General features: G+C 40.0%; 1 protein-coding gene across 2 annotated transcripts; it reads right to left on the bottom strand.

Moving 5' to 3' along the window:
* Positions 1 to 2,487: 2,487 nt before the first annotated feature.
* On the bottom strand, positions 2,488 to 16,880 carry mindy4 (MINDY lysine 48 deubiquitinase 4). 2 transcript variants are annotated; one of them, XM_022216115.2, is made up of 18 exons: positions 16,544 to 16,879; positions 15,574 to 15,693; positions 15,290 to 15,504; positions 14,933 to 15,197; positions 14,614 to 14,849; positions 12,727 to 12,779; positions 12,536 to 12,645; positions 12,338 to 12,454; positions 11,457 to 11,548; positions 11,177 to 11,278; positions 8,439 to 8,502; positions 8,183 to 8,248; positions 8,033 to 8,100; positions 7,869 to 7,932; positions 6,449 to 6,610; positions 5,028 to 5,208; positions 4,797 to 4,866; positions 2,488 to 4,652 (listed from the first exon to the last, which is right to left on the bottom strand). In XM_022216115.2, exons 1-18 carry the CDS (start codon positions 16,601 to 16,603, stop codon positions 4,604 to 4,606), a joined length of 2,094 nt encoding a protein of 697 aa, XP_022071807.1. In that variant the 5' UTR covers positions 16,604 to 16,879; the 3' UTR covers positions 2,488 to 4,603. The 2 variants fall into 2 exon arrangements, with proteins under 2 accessions (XP_022071807.1, XP_022071808.1); XM_022216116.2 differs by lacking the exons at positions 2,488 to 4,652; positions 4,797 to 4,866 and having other exon boundaries at positions 5,058 to 5,204; positions 16,544 to 16,880.
* Between the last annotated feature and the right edge of the window lie 1,534 nt (positions 16,881 to 18,414).

Below are 18,414 nucleotides of genomic sequence, written 5' to 3' on the forward strand. Positions count from 1 at the left end.
CCCTTAACGCTCACACCAGACTCAACCCCCCCCCCCCCGACCAGTCTGACCTTATTCCTTTTCTCTCCATTATTTCCCAAATAACTCTTCAAATTTACAACAGGAAATAGCAGCTCCACCTGAACCCTGGATCCCATCCCATCCGCTCTTACCAAGGCCTGTCTCCCTTCCATCTCCTCCCTCATTATCACAATAATTAATTCATTTCTCTGCTCTGAATCCGTACCACAATCCCTCAAACTTGCTGCTGTTACCCCCACCCTTGAAAAACTCAGACACAGCCCTGATCTCATGACTAACTTCCGTCCCTTTTTCAATCTCCCTTTCCTATCAAAAATCCTGGAACGTGTCGTAGCTGCCCAAATCAAACCCATCTCACCTCCAATGCCCTGTTTGAACCACTTCAATCTGGATTTTGCTCACAACACAGCACTTAAACAGCTCTTATTAAAGTCACGATGACATCCTCCTCTCTGCAGACTCTGGCCTCCTCACCATCCTCATCATGCTCGACCTCACTGCAGACTTCGACACCATCAACCACTCCATCCTCCTCTCCCTCCTGGAATCACTCTACATCACCGGTACCGCCCTCTGCTGGTTCAGGTCATATCTTTCAAACAGACAACAGTTCATCAGCATCAATAACTGCTCCTCTGCTGCAAGGCGTTCCCCAGGGTTCGGTTCTCGGCCCCCTCCCCTCCTCTACATCCTCCCTCTTGGTAATATCATACATGTTTGCTGATTATATATGTAAAGTGTCTTTGAGTGTTTTAAAAAGCACTATTCAAATAAAATGTATTATTATTATTATTATTAATAATAATAAACAGCGTAGAGGACAAATGATGTCAAACCTTCCACTAGAACGTATATACTAAAAAAAAAACAGAAAATACTGTGAGGTTTGAGGACTGTTTAGAAGTTTTGTAGAGAAAGAATCAGCAGCTTTGTTGTTTGTTCTTCTTTTTGTTTTATGTTGAATAAATAAAGAAACACTCAGTTTGAACCAGTCCTCTGAAACTTACAGACTCATATATGCTTTCATCACATTGCAGGATTCATTTTTGAGGCTCTCTTATTTGGTCTCTCTAAAAAAGACCATAATTCCACTTCAGCTACTTCAGAACGAAGGAAAACTCATATTTGACCGATTTAATGTCTGCACTCACTGGTTACCTGGATCTTTTTGAATTGATTTTAAGATCTTTTTATTAGTTTGTAAAGCTCCTAATATTCTGGCTCCTTCGTTTTTATCAGATTTTCCTTCTGGTCTTGTTTCAGTAGATTTTTAATTAAAACTAAAGTCGGAACTAAAGCCTACAGCGATATTGCTTATACTGTTTTATTGCATTTTTACTCCCTTATTTCATTTCTATGAAAAACACTGCATAAACAAAGTCTGACTGATTAATTTATTGATGTTAAATGTTGAACATCTTCAACATATCTTTGAGCTTCTTAACTCACACAACCTGCAGTTTAACACCGAGTCCTGCAAGTTTTGTACGAGTTGGAATACTTCTCCTTAAATTGTGGATTTAATTCCACTGTGTGCAAACTGAAACTAACAATGGTTGCAGAAGCCCTTGATTAAAAGTCTGAGCAGAGCCACAGTTACCTGAAGATCCATCCACATTCAGCATTATTGTTATATTATTCTAAAAACACTCTGCAGTGAATCACTGTAAAAATGCAGCCAAATTCTAACAGCAGTGTTCTGTTTTGTTTTTTACACCAAAGTACAAAGAACAAGGAGAACCAAAAACAAGAACAAACTGTAAAAACTGACAGCCAGCAGTTTAGAACAGCGACCTGATTTAGGAAACTGAAAATATTAATAATAACTTTACATTTGTTCTCTGAGATGTTATTTTAGTCCCTTAATTTAAACTATTTCTCTTCGTAAAACACATTGAATAGACTTCAAATAGTCAAGAGTTTGCATACATTTTCCACAAGCATTCAACGTGCTTCTTCTTTATCCTTCATTGTTTTAGGTGTTTAATACATTTATAAATTAAATTAAATATCAATTATGGATTAAAAATATAAAATATGCATTGTTATTTATGGTCTAAAATTCAGAGTTTCTACATTTTAAAAGAAAAAAATGCTGTAATTTACAGTTTATAAGTTAAAGTTAATGTTGATTACAACATTTACAGTAAAATCCAGGAACATCATTAAACGTCATGTTCTCACGCATTATAATCAACTGTACAAAAAGGAACTTATAGGTAAATTTCAGTCTCTAATTTTAAATAAAATGACGTTACTTTGTGTAAAATATAATGTTGGACTGCAGTTCATCATCTTCTCTTTAAAAACCCAATAGACAGTATGAGGTCCATGACAAAGTGCTTCTATTTTACAGTTTCCATGATTTAAATTCAGCATTTTAATTTTTTCTATTTGGTTTGCAGGTTTATGAGAAAAAGCAGCAAAATTAGAGTGAACATGGAACAAAAAGCAACCAGAAGACAGTTTGTGTGACAGTTCCAGATATTTATTTTATTTTCTGTTCAGACAAGAAGTTTGTCAAAATGAAAATGAATGAAGGCAATAATAAGAATTTAATCTGATCACTAACAGACTGTATTTACGGTCTAATCATGGTGTTTAGTATGCTGTGGGGCAGGGTTTGGGAGGGATGTGGGCCATTGTCTTTTTATTGTTTTTTATTGTTTGTTTTTAAATTGTTAAGCACTTTGTGCTACTTTTGTATGAAAAGTGCTATACAAATAAACTCTGATTGATTGATTGATTGATTTATCTGATCCAAGCGCCTTCTGATTTATTATTTATGTCCTTACAGGCCTTATAATGTCTCTGCTATAACTGAAGCAATAAATCAACAGTTTTTTATTATTTAAAATGTATAAATGTAAGAAGTTTGAGTTTTTGCCAGATATATGAATACTCTATGCTAAGACACTGTGTGATAATATTTAAAAATACACTTAAATCTAACATTTTTCATCATTTTTTAGCAGTTTTCTTGCTTTGAAATGTATTTTATTCATAATAAGAAGATAAATCAGGAAAACAATCTGTGATATCTATGAGTTAAAGTACAGGCAGACAGAAAAGGCCACAGTGGTAAAAAAGCTGCACTGATTTATATCATTTCAGAAAATATTATCTGACTGAAAAACCTCTAAAATGACTAAATTTTCTCTTAAATATCACTTAAAGGCAACAGAGTGAGTCTCAAATAACTGAAGAATAAATACTGATAAAACAACGTCCTCAGAATCAGCAGATTTTTATGTTCAATAACTTTAATATATTTAATGAAAAGTTTTATCTTCACACTATGAAGCTGAGCTGGGACTAAAATGTGGACAAAAATGAAAGCCACTGGTGTCAGTGTCAGATTCAAAAACATCTGTGATGAAAATATTTCACATTCCGGTTATCAGAAATGAAATAAAACCACTTTATTCTGGGCGTCCTTATTTTAGCACTTTTTTAAAGGAGCTTCTGGATGTAAAAACGCAGAAACAACATTTGTTGTTCACGTGATTTATGTAATAGTTTGGATGAATCATACTAATCCACTGAAAGTTTGTGTAATTCTGGCTTCTGATTCTCCACACAGAAAAATGATTGTACAAAAATTATTATGGATTTAATTCCTCTGGTAATTAGAATCTTCTTATACAAACCTATAACTGAGTCAGTGAGTCGTGTTTATGTGACGATTATTGTACAAAAATGTAGTAAAAATGCTCCTTTCATTGTCTAGAACTAGTTCTGATCAACCACCATCACACAGGCTGATAGGAGCCTTAAAGTTTACCCACAATGCTTTTTTCAAAGCTTTCTCTGGTGAATCAGTTTTACTCCTGGTGTCACAATGTAAAGATTAAATCAGTTTTTTGGTCAGCGTGACTCTTCCTATAGCAATCTTTGAGCATCAGTATTATGGGATGTCTCAGTGTGAACAGTAAAACTGCAGCAGTTTAATGACAGAGTCCCAGAATCAATCATTGGTTCTCTGGATGTGTTTCTGTTTTATGATAATTCAGCAGAGAAAGCTGGTGAAACAATAACTCTTTTCTAGTCTGTGACTTTGTCCTGCTGCAGTTTTCCACTGAAACGATGATAACAGACACAGACTTTGGGTTTAGATTGTGACACCAGGAGTGGATATAAAATTAATCTGGATTCGGGTTTTAACAGAACTAAAATGTCTTTTTCAGCCTTGAATATTTGAAGTTTTGAGTTTTCAAAAATCCTGAAATAAGACGCAAATTAAGCGCAGAATTTAAAACCGACTCCACTGAACTTTAAGGGTCTGCAAGTGAAAATATTCATAGTATGAAGGTAAAACTTTATTAAATATACTAAAATTACTGCAGATAAATGATCAGATTCTCAGATATGTCTGATTATAAAAGGAGACCGTAATGTGACATTTTATATCTGATATATGGACAAAAACTGATTCCTAGAGGTTTGGACGCATTAATGTGACCTTTAGGACACATCAGGGAGCATAAAGTAGGTTTTTAACTTCCCAACACTGCGTCTCACTTGGAAAACGATGATTATTTTGTGGTTAACGGTTTAAAATAACACCAAACCAGCTGATGGGTCAGAGGATCGGCTCGGAGTCGTTCCAACTAACAGACGCATCCGTCCACCTGGAAACCCAAAAAAAACCACATTTATGGCAACTTTTACAACTTGAGGCTGTTTCTGAGAGTCTGTGAAGCATCTGAAGAGCCTTTCATTTTTTACCATTAGAACATTTTACGGTTGTTTTCGTGTCAGGTGTGGCTAATTACCGTGTTCGGATGCAGAGCTCCAGTGGAGGAATGAGATCATCTTCACAGCTCGGCTTTGCTTCTCCAGCAGCTACAGACAGATGAGGAGAAGTTTAACGCATGAACCCAGTAAAGAAGCAGAGAATCCAGAGTGTAAACGATGAGATAAAACATGTATTCACACACAGAAACAACCATCAGAGGCATGAGGCTGGAATAAAACCACAGACTAACACATGGGAACAACCGTACCGACGCTGAGGCGGATCTCCTCCTGCTGATTGGCCAGTCCGTCGTAATAGTAGAGGTCAAAGCACAGAGCTCGGTCCTCATTGGTCAACAGCTCCCTCTGCAGGCCGAACAGGACGCTGAAGTGGCTCTCGCTGCAAACCACCCAGACGGGAAAACGGGGAGTCTTCAGGTGAGCTCCTACCTGAGAGAGATGCAGGTTAAACCCAGGAAAGATCCAGAAAGATCCGGCTGCTCTTCTGTCTGACAGGTTCATTAAAGCGTGCGTTCGCTGAGGAGTTACTGGAAGTTCTGATCAGAATCATCACAACAATAATGAGACGTTTAAAGCAGACATCTTTTATAAACCAGTTCTTCAATGTTTTTCACTCTGACACGTCAAAAAGACATAAAACTGTCTGCTTATTATTATTTTCATTAGTAGTAGTAATAATAAAAATAAAGATAAAAATAATAATAACTAAACTGTGCTTTCTTTGACATTAAACATTATTATCATTGTTAATAATAATAATAACAATAATATTAACAACACCAACTATTATTATTATTGTTATTATTACTGCTATTATTGATGATCATATTAACAACCAAACTGGGTTTTTATGAGATTATCATTAATATTATTAGTACAGTTGTTAATAGGAATAAGAATAAGAATAATCTTTTATTTTTGTGGCATCCTTAAAAATAATTAATAAATATTAAAACAAAACAAATGCAGAATTAGTCAAATGATAAAAACTAATTAAAAAAATACACAAATAAACAAGATAAAATATTTAATTTGGCCTTTTTTTAACATGTCATACATTTCTAAAGAAAAAATCTGATTGGCATTACAAAAGTAATGAACAAGTTTAATTATAGGGATTAAATAATATATTGTGATTTAACATATTAGGGATTAAAATATGACAAAATCCACCTGACAATAATGCACCCTGTTAATAATTATGCAGAACGAACTTAAACATTTAGGCTGAGATTCTACAACATTATTAATCATGGAGATTAACCCGATTAATTTAAATCCATAAAAATAAACATGAAAACCAAACAAATTCAAGGATTCTGTGGATCCCCTATAAACGATCTTTGTTGTAATTTCATTTATTTCTGTATTTATTTGATAACTCTGTGCTACCAGATTTCTGTATTTAGTGGAATAAAAGCTCCTAAATGCATGAATATTAGTTCTGTCAGAATTAAAGCGTTAACGCAGATTAATCCAGCCTCATAATTAATCAGATTAAAAGCTTTAATCGTTTCACAGCACTAATTAATATTTACTGTGAATGTTAAAGATTCACTTTTGGAAGATCATCATCAAAATGCAGAATAAAATCCAGTTTATCATTCTTCTTCATGTGATTTAAAACAGTTTCCAGCTGACTAATGTGCCATCCAGCTGTGCGGCTCACCTTACAGATGTTGTAATGTTCAAACAGCGACAGCAGGCCGACATCACAGCGCTCTTTGATTCCTCTCAGCAGCGTCACGCTTCCGTTTCCTGAGTCCAGCTCCACGTCGTCGTCAAAGACGTTAGAAAGCGCTCTGCCACAGAGCAGCAGGTTGACCAACTCCTGGACAATACAGAGCACTAGTTCATTATCATTATTATTTTATTAGTATGGAAGCACCAGGAAGTCATCTAGAAAACTCTTCCGCTAACATACTCTACTGGTTCACGACAGATGATGTTAAGTTAACCCTGAAAAACTCCCTTTCAAAGTCACACATTTAGATGGACTGTCAAAATAAGACGACATTAGAAAAGAGTTTGACCCAGAGTGAGTCGTGTTTGTTAGATGATCCTGGTGTCAAATGGAGTAAAAATGCTCCTTTCATTGTCTATCACTAGTTCTGACCAACCACCTATCACACATGCTGATATGAGCCTTAAAGTTTACCCAGAATGCACTTTTTACAGTTTTCTCCATCCTCATATCATCATACTTCCACCTCCATGCTTCACTGTCAGGACTATGCATTCACTGTGGAACTACTGGTCAGAAAAGACACAAAACAACCACAAAGAGACAGAAAACAACCACAAATTGACTGAAGATGTCCATAAAAATGCACAAAACCACCACAAAGAGACACACAAGCACCATTAAATTTTACCCAGAAGTCACTTTTTAAAGTTTTTTCGGGTGAATTATCAGAAACCAGAAACAAAGAAGTTTTTTTTTAGATTAAAATAATCCTCTTCTGACCTAATACTCTCAGGTGTTCTTACAACATCGCCATTTTAAAACTGTGCTACATAATACTGAGGTGTAATACTGGAATAGTAACAATAATGAAATAATAATAATGTACCACGCATACTTCAATAGCCCTGCCACTTTGCACACACGCACCTTAAATGCTGCTATTTATGAATATTTATGGGCATTTATATGCTTTTATTGTTGCTGTTTTCTCCTCAGCTTTTACCTCATTTCAGTACTTAGTTATTGTGTTTTTATTTCTGATTTCGGTACAATAAGAGACAAGATTAACGGGAGTTAAAATCCTTGTTTGGAGGCAAACTTGGCCAATAAAGTTGATTTGAACCAGAAACTGACTCAGAAGAAGACGTTCCACCCAGAAGTTACCGGCTGATTAGAAGTGTGAATCTGTGTTTCTCAAACTTTTATCTGCAGACTTTAAGGTGAAAATGCTTGATTATGTCATCGACTGCTTAATTAAAGTCATAACATGAAACACCACATGGACACGTTCACCAGACTGAACAAACCTGTCAGTGCTGATTTTACTGCCATGATAACATGCAGTATGTTGGAGGAACTTGTTTTATTAATCCTAAAGCACCAGATGGAGTTTGTGTCCCACCTGAGTGCAGTAGCCGTGAGCTCCTATCAGGCTGGTGGAGGGAACATCCATGTCCTCTCTGACTCTGAGGACACACAAACACAACCTAGCTGTTTAACTAGCTGGCTGAAAGCACGGTATGCTGCACATCGAGTTCAGAAAAGTGTTAGGAAGGCCTCATTTACTTCTCAACGGATCGAGAGAGAACAGCAGAAACGGTCAGCAGCACACATCCCAACATCCCGCTTTCAAACTGTAGGAAATGAAAACCAACATAAAAAAGATGGTAAAACGTGGTTAGAAATCAGCCTGAGAGCCGATGCCGCTTCTCCCACCTGCTGGATGTGCTGCTCCAGGAGTAAATGCAGATCTTTGATGTTCTCCACAGTGAAACATGTGATCTGGAACGGAAACAAACATCAGCGTTCTTCTAACTTCAGCATCAAAAGGAGAACCAAATGTTTATCTAGTTCTGAAGCTAACACACCAACAGCACCAGTAATAAAATAAACTCTATTCTGCTGCATTAAGATGAATGTAGTCACTGTTATATCTATTTTATCAGTTGTGTTTTCAGAAGTTTGTCTTCACCTTTTCAAGAATTCCTTCAGATTTGTAGCGTCCAGACGGGGTGAAGTGGTTTCTCCCTGAATTTCTGTTATAAAAATAAATGCAGGTCAAACCAAAAGCACAATAAAGACACTTCTTTCTTCTTTCTTTTAGACATTTCTGTTCTGCTGATGTTCCTCACAGCTCCATAAAAACAAACTGACCGCAGTGATGGAGAGACGAGACGACTCTAAAAAGAACAGACTTCTGAAGCACTAAAAATTCTGTCCGACACTTCAAATAAAATCTAAAAAAGTCAAATAAAAACATCCCAACAGATGCAATGGAGCTCCAACTTGAGTAAAAATGTGGATTTACCTGCAGCTAAAACAAACTGTGATGATCCACCCTCTTTATCCATGACATGGACAATATAAAATAATAACCAATTCATGAAATTACTGCTGATTTCCAATGCTCACAACTCCCCAAATACTGATGCTGCAGGTCTTTAATAAACTTCAGCTCCTGTTAACATCTCATGAGGAAAAATAAAAACAGATTTCATTTATTATTGGTTAGAATTAGTAATTTAAGTGTTTACTGTCATTTATTACTGCAGTGAAGTTTTATTATTATGGACATTGCAGGGTAGAATTCTAGAGGAAAATGAGTGAGAAACATGTCAGAAACCGTCTAATGTTGTCGTTTTAGGACTGATGCTGCTGGAAGGTGGAAAATAATTCTGTTCTATTTATGCAGCGCTCAGCACAAAATTTAAACAGAACAAACAATCCAAAGCTCCCTTTAGATTCCTTATAAGCAAGGAGTGGAAGGAAGCAATAAAATATATCCTGAAAATATTCAAATCTGGTGTTAAATGGGATGGTTTTGGATCATCCTCCACCTCTATAAGGCTAAAGAGTCACACTTTAGGTCAGGAAAAACTATTTAGGGTTCACTGGTCTACCAGCAAAATGCTTCCCGTAGTTTAACTTTACCTACTTCCAGTTACTAAAAAAGAAAAATTAGTCAAAAGTAATGTTTGGCTGAAGTTATCCAGATTCAGCAAAAAGTCAAATAATGAAATCCTAAACGAAGTAATGAGAGAAGGATTATTAATGAAAAGATCTGAACGTCTGAGCTACGAGTTCTGACTCAAAACATTTCTGCTACGTAGAACACACTCATCTGAGCTGAAGTTTTGATAGAACATGCCCTGTTTAGCATATTTTACACTTCATAATCCACGCTGAGCGCTGATCTCAGTCATAAGCAGCAGGTTCTGTCACTGTGAGACACTTTCATCTGTCTCATATTTTTTGATCTGAGGAACCAGAGACGCCTCCAAACTGTGTAAACAGCACAGAAAACGTCTGTTAGATTGTGGTGAACTAAGTATAACTGCTGTTGTGAAAAAGGAACATTTATTGTGGATGGATCAGGACAGGAGTTGGACCCCATTAATGTTGAACATGTGGAGCTAACCTTCATCAGTGGCTCCACACAAAGACAATCTCTGCCTTTTGCAGGTCCAGTGATTTGAAGAGAACCAACAGATTCCAGCAGTGATTGCTGTTTTTGTGTGGTTCCCCCAGCAGCAAAATGAAAACCAAGAAAGAAAAAATGGACTAGCAGTATCCAAATCTTCTGTCAGCTCATGGAGAAGAACTTACAGGTCCTGATTCTCCAGAATCCTTCTCAGATGATGAACCAGATGAGGACCAGGATCTTCTCATGCTGTGGCATCACCATCAGCTGACCCAGACTTCATTCTACCATACCTCCACTGAACCACAGGTCGTATCACAGATGAACCCAGAAAGGACTCGGAGAGCTCAGAGTTCCTCTATGTCTGCTCATTCCTCAGTTTGTGTATTCAGAAAGTCACGGCAACATAGAATCTGGCCGTTTAATACAGATCTGCTCACAAACTAAATAAATTAATATAAAATGACTTCTACTGAGTACAGGCGTGTGTTCTGCACATGTATGTTATGTATGGCTACTAAATCACGTGACCTAAATATGTAGCGGGCGGCGGGAATTGATGCAATCAGCTGATGTAGTGTTCACTGGTTGTCATGGTTACAGTGACGCCGTGCTGCTATCTGGCAATGATACAGAAATCTTTAAGTAATCCATGGATCCAGACTATAAGCTGATCACTGCCAGAATCTGATCACTTGGATTATTGACTCATTTCTGACCTTCAAGGAAAATTTCATCCAAATCTGTTGGTCTGTTTTAGAGTAAAGTTGCTGACGGACGGACGGACGGACGGACGGATGGACGGCGATCATCACATAACTCTGGAGTAATAGATGATCTGATCAGGATGGTCCTGAGGACGTGTTGCTGCTGTTTTATATTTTCCTAAAACAGTCAGTCATAATTCTTTTGTCTAATCCTTGCCAGGGCAGCACTTGGACACTTAAGATAAAAGTATTTCTTCAAAGATTTATGAACAAACATGATAAAACTTTGTTGTTAAATATCTCCAATCATCAGTTTGATCATTTGTTTTCCAGTTCATCTCATTAAAGTATCTGAGATTTAGACAACTTTATCTCAGAAGCAGACAATTTACAAAACTGTGTATACCAGTGATATTTGTGACTTTGGCTGCAGGTTTGGAACCATTTTATTCTGCTGTGGTCAGAAGTACTTCAGTATTTCCATCGACTCCTAACGTCTGAGCTCCCATGAATCTGACCCACATAAACATCACTAACTGGCTGCTGTGTTTGGATGTTACGTGGATAAGGACGTGATCTTACACCGCCACTGTGGCTCGTTTCTCCTCGCCGGCCCTCCATAAGACTTCCTCCAACGCTAGAACAAGACTCTCTCTCCTGGTCGTGTTGGAAGGTCTTAACCTCCTGAGAACAAAGTGGCATCTGAATGAAAAATAGGTCGTCTGGGGCAGCGACACAGTTAATACCAAAACACAGAGGTCAACACTCAAACAGCCACTACAAAGCTCTCCTTTCAGTGATTTAACGGCTGTGAAAAAGCACAGAGATTAATAATACAGGCCAAAGTAGTGACCTAACGTACTGAAGGCAAGCATTACTGCTCTCTGGGTTCTTAAACAGCAGATTCTTCAGAACAAAGGCTTGGATTGAAGCCAGGACTCCACAGGGACCACCCTTCAAAAACAAACACACAATGGAAAAATATTAGATTACGAAGGACAACAATTCAATAAATCATACGGAGAAAGATGGAATAATTAATGCCACACTCTGCAACTATTCAACAAATTCTCACACGTTTTCAAAAGTGTTTTTATTCAGCTTTCAGCTTAAAATGCTCCAAAGACGGCTCATTTCATCCTCAGTGTACAGAGTCTGGTTTTAGAGCTGTTCTGTTTTGATACATCCCATAATGTTGCTGCTCAAAATTGGTAATAGAAAAAAATGGCACTGAACAAAAAACTTTATTGAATATTGACTTGGTTGTAGTTTTCAATAGAACTTTATGAGATTTTTCCATGAAAATAATCATTTTCTGTCTTAAAATGGCCCATCTTAGCAAATCAACCAAAGTTACTCATATGTTCCCAAAGTTTTTATTTAAGTTTTCAGGTGAAAATACTGCAAAGATGGTTCCAATCATCCATACTGTACAACTTCTGCCTTTAGGACCGTTCTAGATGCGCTGTTCTATTGATATAGTTGCAGTTTTTAGCAGAACTTCAGAAGATTTTTCCATGAAAACAATCATTTTCGGTCTTATAAAGAGATTTTAAAGTCTCTCACAAGAAACTCTGCCTGCGTTCACTGGTGTTTAACAGCACTTTGAGTAAACTCTTACTGTCCTGTAAAGCTGGGAGGATAACTAGTTGTGAGGGAGCTTGAAGTCAATGTCTTTACATCCTAATAACCAGAAAATGCAATAAAAATGGATTTTCACCATTTGGAACTTTAAAGATTTACCTTCTTCTGCACGATTCCATATCTGAGGTCATGTGTTTCTGAGAACGTGAAGCCCTGGTTCCTCCACTCAGCACTGAAATAATTCAGGCTGGAACCAAGAAGAACCGCTTTCAATTCCTGGAGGAAAACAAAAACAGGACACGAGATTAAAATCCCGGGCAGGAACTGGATGAAGAAGCGCCATCGTACATCACCCACCGCGGCCGTGTGTTCGTCCAGCGGTCGGCCGGCGAAGTCGTTCCTTACTGGGGCTCTTTGGACGGGAACTTTGGAGAGTTCTCGGAGGTCGTCGTCATCGTCGATGTCATCTGGAATTTTATTAGCCGATCATTTTTGGCAAAACTGAGACGATGAATCAAGCTCCTTTTTCAGTTTTTTGCTGCACTTACCCAGCACCATCTCAGAAACATGTAGATCAGTCACATTTGGCCACGTTTTTACTCTGAGGAGGAACAAAACAACAAATAAAAACCTCAGAACAAAACCCTGGAAACACTGTGGAAGGAAGAAAATGAGCATCATGTTATAACTCAGGGGTGTCCAACATGAGGCCCGTGGGCCAAAAGCGGTCCTCCAGAGGGTCCAACATGAGGCCCGTGGGCCAAAAGTGGTCCTCCAGAGGGTCCAACATGAGGCCCGTGGGCCAAAAGAGGTCCTCCAGAGGGTCCAACATGAGGCCCGTGGGCCAAAAGTGGTCCTCCAGAGGGTCCAACATGAGGCCCGTGGGCCAAAAGAGGTCCTCCAGAGGGTCCAACATGAGGCCCGTGGGCCAAAAGCGGTCCTCCAGAGGGTCCAACATGAGGCCCGTGGGCCAAAAGTGGTCCTCCAGAGGGTCCAACATGAGGCCCGTGGGCCAAAAGCGGTCCGCCAGAGGGTCCAACATGAGGCCCGTGGGCCAAAAGCGGTCCGCCAGAGGGTCCAACATGAGGCCCGTGGGCCAAAAGCGGTCCTCCAGAGGGTCCAACATGAGGCCCGTGGGCCAAAAGCGGTCCTCCAGAGGGTCCAACATGAGGCCCGTGGGCCAAAAGCGGTCCTCCAGAGGGTCCAACATGAGGCCCGTGGGCCAAAAGAGGTCCTCCAGAGGGTCCAACATGAGGCCCATGGGCCAAAAGAGGTCCTCCAGAGGGTCCAACATGAGGCCCGTGGGCCAAAAGAGGTCCGCCAGAGGGTCCAACATGAGGCCCGTGGGCCAAAAGTGGTCCTCCAGAGGGTCCAACATGAGGCCCGTGGGCCAAAAGTGGTCCTCCAGAGGGTCCAACATGAGGCCCGTGGGCCAAAAGCGGTCCGCCAGAGGGTCCAACATGAGGCCCGTGGGCCAAAAGCGGTCCGCCAGAGGGTCCAACATGAGGCCCGTGGGCCAAAAGCGGTCCACCAGAGGGTCCAACATGAGGCCCGTGGGCCAAAAGCGGTCCTCCAGAGGGTCCAACATGAGGCCCGTGGGCCAAAAGCGGTCCGCCAGAGGGTCCAACATGAGGCCCGTGGGCCAAAAGCGGTCCTCCAGAGGGTCCAACATGAGGCCCGTGGGCCAAAAACGGTCCTCCAGAGGGTCCAACATGAGGCCCGTGGGCCAAAAGTGGTCCTCCAGAGGGTCCAACATGAGGCCCGTGGGCCAAAAGAGGTCCTCCAGAGGGTCCAACATGAGGCCCGTGGGCCAAAAGCGGTCCGCCAGAGGGTCCAACATGAGGCCCGTGGGCCAAAAACGGTCCTCCAGAGGGTCCAACATGAGGCCCGTGGGCCAAAAGTGGTCCTCCAGAGGGTCCAATCCGGCCCTCAAAGTGTAAAAATTACAGAGAAGACATTAACTGCAGATTGTAAATTAGTAAAACTATAAATTTAAAATCATTTCTAGACCATGACAAGTTGTTCGGATCAGAAAGTAAAACACTAGATTGTTCATTGTTCTTCTGTCGCTTTGTGTCTCATTTTTGTAATTTTTTGTCGTTTTTTTGTCTTTTTCAAAGTAAAGTCCTAGATCGTTCTTTCCAGGTGACTAAATGTTGTGTTCCTTTGTAACACTCTGATCTGGAAGTTGTGATGTGGAAATGATAAACTGAGACATATTTATTTTTCTTAATAAATTTCAGGTTGTTCATGATGTCTTGTAAAAAGATAATTCCTTAAATGTGAACATTTCTGCACTAAAACAAAGGAACCATTAGGAGTTGTGGTTATTATTCTGTGGGTCACTGGAGATCAGACTGGGCTGAACGTGGAACCTGAACTAAGATGTGTTTGACTCTCCTGTTATAGCTCATTAAGTGTGAAAACTGAATTACTTTCTTGCTTTGTGTATGTTCTGTCCCATTTTTTCGAAGCTATTTTCACTCTCCGGTGCGTTTAGCAGCTCCAGTTTCCCTCCAGCACCGTCAGCTGAGCAGATTCTCTCTAAGCTGTTTTGATGGAAGCCAGTCAGTAAAAGTCCATCCTTAGACTGCTTGTTTTCCTCCTTTTCTTTTCTTAGCAGCGGCTGGGATGCTTCAGCCCTTCGACTTTGCCGTTTTCTGTTTGATTCCTAAAAGGGAAAAACATCAGTAAAAGGATAAAATCACGATGAATGTGGGATCATGAACTTTTTAAGCATCAAAAGTTCAGAACCTGAGGTATCGGTCCAGCCATCATGCCTCGTCTAATGCGATTACTTCTGCTCTTCTGGCCAGTCTCTGTGATGGAAGGGGTTTTTTCAGGTTCTCTTTGGATGAAGCTCTCGTCGTTCCGAAGGGAAGTCATCAGGACCCGGCCTTTTTGGTCTTCTAAGTCATAAACCAAGAAATCTTGTGGATTATAGTTGGACTGCCTGTTTTTGTCAGGCAGCGGTGATATAGATGTAGGCTGATAAAGGCATGTTTCTTTTTTTTCAGACCTATGAGAAAAAAAATACTTTCAGCTTCAAACAAAGTGTAAAAAAGTAAACACTGCTCAAAATAAAGCATCCAAAAGTCCTCTGTGGCGTACCGTAATATGGTCTGTTTGCTCATAACAAAAGTTGGAAGGATTTCTTCTGTTTTGATGTCATTCATCTCTGATTTTGCTCCTTCAGGAGGATCAGTGGTGGAGCTGATGGTCTGAGAACTCTGCAGACAATCATTTTCATTGATCTTGTCCTTAAGTCTCTCGATGTGATGCTTCACAATCATCTCCAGCAACGTTTTCAGGGGAGAATCCTGAACCTGCAATGACAGAAACGTCAGTCACAGACTTTTTATGTTGTGGTTTTTCATTCCAGCTGTAAGACTCACCTTATTCTTCCTGTAGAGATCCTCTATGTTGAGTATGTGTCTCAGCTGGGATCGGTTGTTGATGCTGGCCTCGGTGCGTGGATGCTCCTCGTCCATACAGGCCATGGTCCTCTTCAGCCCCTGAGCATGAACATCAACAGATGATTTGACCAGACGGAGGCTGTGACTGGGAATTTAACCAACATGAACTGAAAAATCTTTCAGTGTCTCAGCTTCAAGAATGGGAAATCTCAACATCTGATAAAGCCAGGTTCAAAACTGCTGTTTAACTTAGAATAAAATTTAAAGGTTTACGCAGACAGAATTTTGGTATCTCGTCTTTGTTGGTCCATAAATAGACAGAAAAAAAGTCAATTTTCTTCATGTTTTTAGGAATAAAAAGTTCATTAAATCAGGCTATGATTGATAAATTAATGAACCCCTCTGTAAGAACTTTCAGAATATAGTGATTAGAATTCCATAATATGATATATATAACTGATATTGCACAGAGCCTTTTTAAATACCGGCTACAATGCAGTCAATACAAACATTGCACATATATAGGCAAATAAATACCAAATTCTGTTCCCAACTTAATCAGATCATCATCACATTAGCAGCCCAAACAGAGGCTGTGACCAAGTTTTACACATATTGCAACTGCTAAAGCTTTAATTTGGGCAGACTCGTCTTCATTCCTGAATACAGCTTAAAGAGACAAAAAATAATAATGGATAACTGACTTTATGTTGAAGTTTAGAGCTTTCGGGCCTCAGAATGGGGTAAAAAACTGTTTTTCGCTGCTGAATTGAAGCCAGCAGCTAGTTAGCTAGCAGCGTTAACTGTTAGCATAAATATTAGCAGTCTTATTAGCTAGCAGCGTTAGCGGCTAGCATAAATATTAGCTTCCTACTATTAGCCTCCTTATGTTAGCCTCTTTCTGTTAGCCTCCTATTATTAGCTTCCTTATGTTCGCGGATTTACCCACCTTTCTGCTCAGATATTCCCGCACCAGAGACGAAGAAACCTCCTCAACCGAAGCCACCATGACGGGTAAAGTAAATCCACTTCACAAAGACTCAACAAGAAGCGGCCATGGTCCCAGCGACCACCCAGTGGAGGGCTCGCCGGTTAGCTGTTCCGGCTAACGTCGGGGAGCTTCGTAAGAAGAGCCGGGCTCCGGTTTACGGTAGAGGGGACACAGAAGTCTGAGAAACTGGCTTCAGTTCACTGATTCCATGATTTTTTTTTACAGGATAATGTGCCTGGATGTGATGCACCGTGGGGTCTCTTCATGTGTGGCTCAGTGAAGTATCAGGGATGTTGTTTACTATGTGCGTAACCATGGAGACAGCAGCAGCTCCTTTATTATAGGGCTACTGGAAATCTGAAAGTGGCACAAAAACCACCACTAAAATCAGGAATTCTTTCATGCTGTTGTTTATGGGGGCTGGTTAAAAACTGTGTTTTAATATGAAGGAATCACATGCTTCTGTATCAGTTTCTTATTTTACAGTGAATTATCTGATGTGAATTGATTAAAACAGATCGAGTTTTGGTTATAGCGATGAACATCTACCAGAGATTGTAGAGCATTTGAGTGGAAATTAGCACAGGAAGAACATCTATCGTTAATTTATTTGTTCAGTATTAAAAGTTCTGCCCATAATGTAGCCGAGGACTGTAAGACAGTGGTGAGGTGTGCTGTAGGAGTAACAGAGGAGTTCAAGGTGGAGGTGGGACTACATCAGGGATCAGCTCTGAGCCCCTTCTTGTTTGCTATGGTGATGGACAGGATGACAGACGAGGTTAGACAGGAGTCTCCATGGACTATGATGTTTGCAGATGACATTGTGATCTGGAGTGAGAGCAGGGAACAGGTGGAGGAGAAGCTAGAGGCGTGGAGGTTTGCCCTGGAAAGGAGAGGAATGAAGGTTAGCCGCAGCAAGACGGAGTATCTGTGTGTGAATGAGAGGGACCCAAGTGGAAGAGTGAGGTTACAGGGAGAAGAGATCAAGAAGGTGGAGGATTTTAAGTACTTAGGGTCAACAGTCCAGAGCAATGGAGAGTGTGGAAAAGAGGTGAAGAAGCGTGTACAGGCAGGCTGGAACGGCTGGAGAAAAGTGTCAGGTGTGATGTGTGATAGAAGAGTTTCAGCTAAAATGAAAGGAAAGGTTTACAAAACTGTGGTGAGACCAGCCATGTTGTTTGGTCTGGAGACAGTGTCCCTGAGGAAAAGACAGGAGGCAGAGCTGGAGGTAGCAGAACTGAAGATGCTGAGGTTCTCTTTGGGAGTGACCAGGATGGATAGGATCAGGAATGAGTCCATCAGAGGGACAGCACATGTTAGAGGCTTTGGAGATAAAGTCAGAGAGGCCAGACTGAGATGGTTCAGACATGTCCAGAGGAGAGAGAGTGAATATATTGGTAGAAGGATGCTGAGTTTCCCACTGCCAGGCAGGAGGCCTAGAGGAAGACCAAAGAGGAGGTTTATGGATGTGGTTAAAGAGGACATGAAGGTAGTTGGTGTGAGAGAAGAGGATGCAGCAGACAGGGTTAGATGGAGGCAATTGATTCACTGTAACGACCCCTGAAGGGAAAAGCAGAAAGGAAAAGAAGAAGATTAAAAGTTCTGCCCATGTGTGATGATAATTTTATCAAAGTACAGCAATTTATGGAACAATAAGATGTGTTTTGGTTTAATGATTAAATAGGTCACACACTGAAATGCATACTTGCTTTTAGACCATGTCTTTTTTATGTATTTATTACCCTGTTTTTATGGTTTTACCCTCTTTACTTTCGTTCAATTCAATTTAATTTTCAGTTTAAACAGGCACATAGAGCAGTTAGACACAG

The sequence above is a fragment of the Acanthochromis polyacanthus genome, chromosome 4 (assembly GCF_021347895.1).
Source record: "Acanthochromis polyacanthus isolate Apoly-LR-REF ecotype Palm Island chromosome 4, KAUST_Apoly_ChrSc, whole genome shotgun sequence".
NCBI lineage: Eukaryota > Metazoa > Chordata > Actinopteri > Pomacentridae > Acanthochromis > Acanthochromis polyacanthus.

Coding starts and splice junctions, on each gene's coding strand:
- mindy4 (XM_022216115.2), bottom strand. CDS start 16,603: ATGGTGGCTTCGGTTGAGGAGGTTTCTTCGTCTCTGGTGCGGGAATAT. Junction 15,694..16,543: donor GGGAATATCTGAGCAGAAAG/GTGGGTAAATCC, acceptor GTTCATGCTCAG/GGGCTGAAGAGGACCATGGC. Junction 7,933..8,032: donor CTCTCTCGATCCGTTGAGAA/GTAAATGAGGCC, acceptor GTGTGTCCTCAG/AGTCAGAGAGGACATGGATG.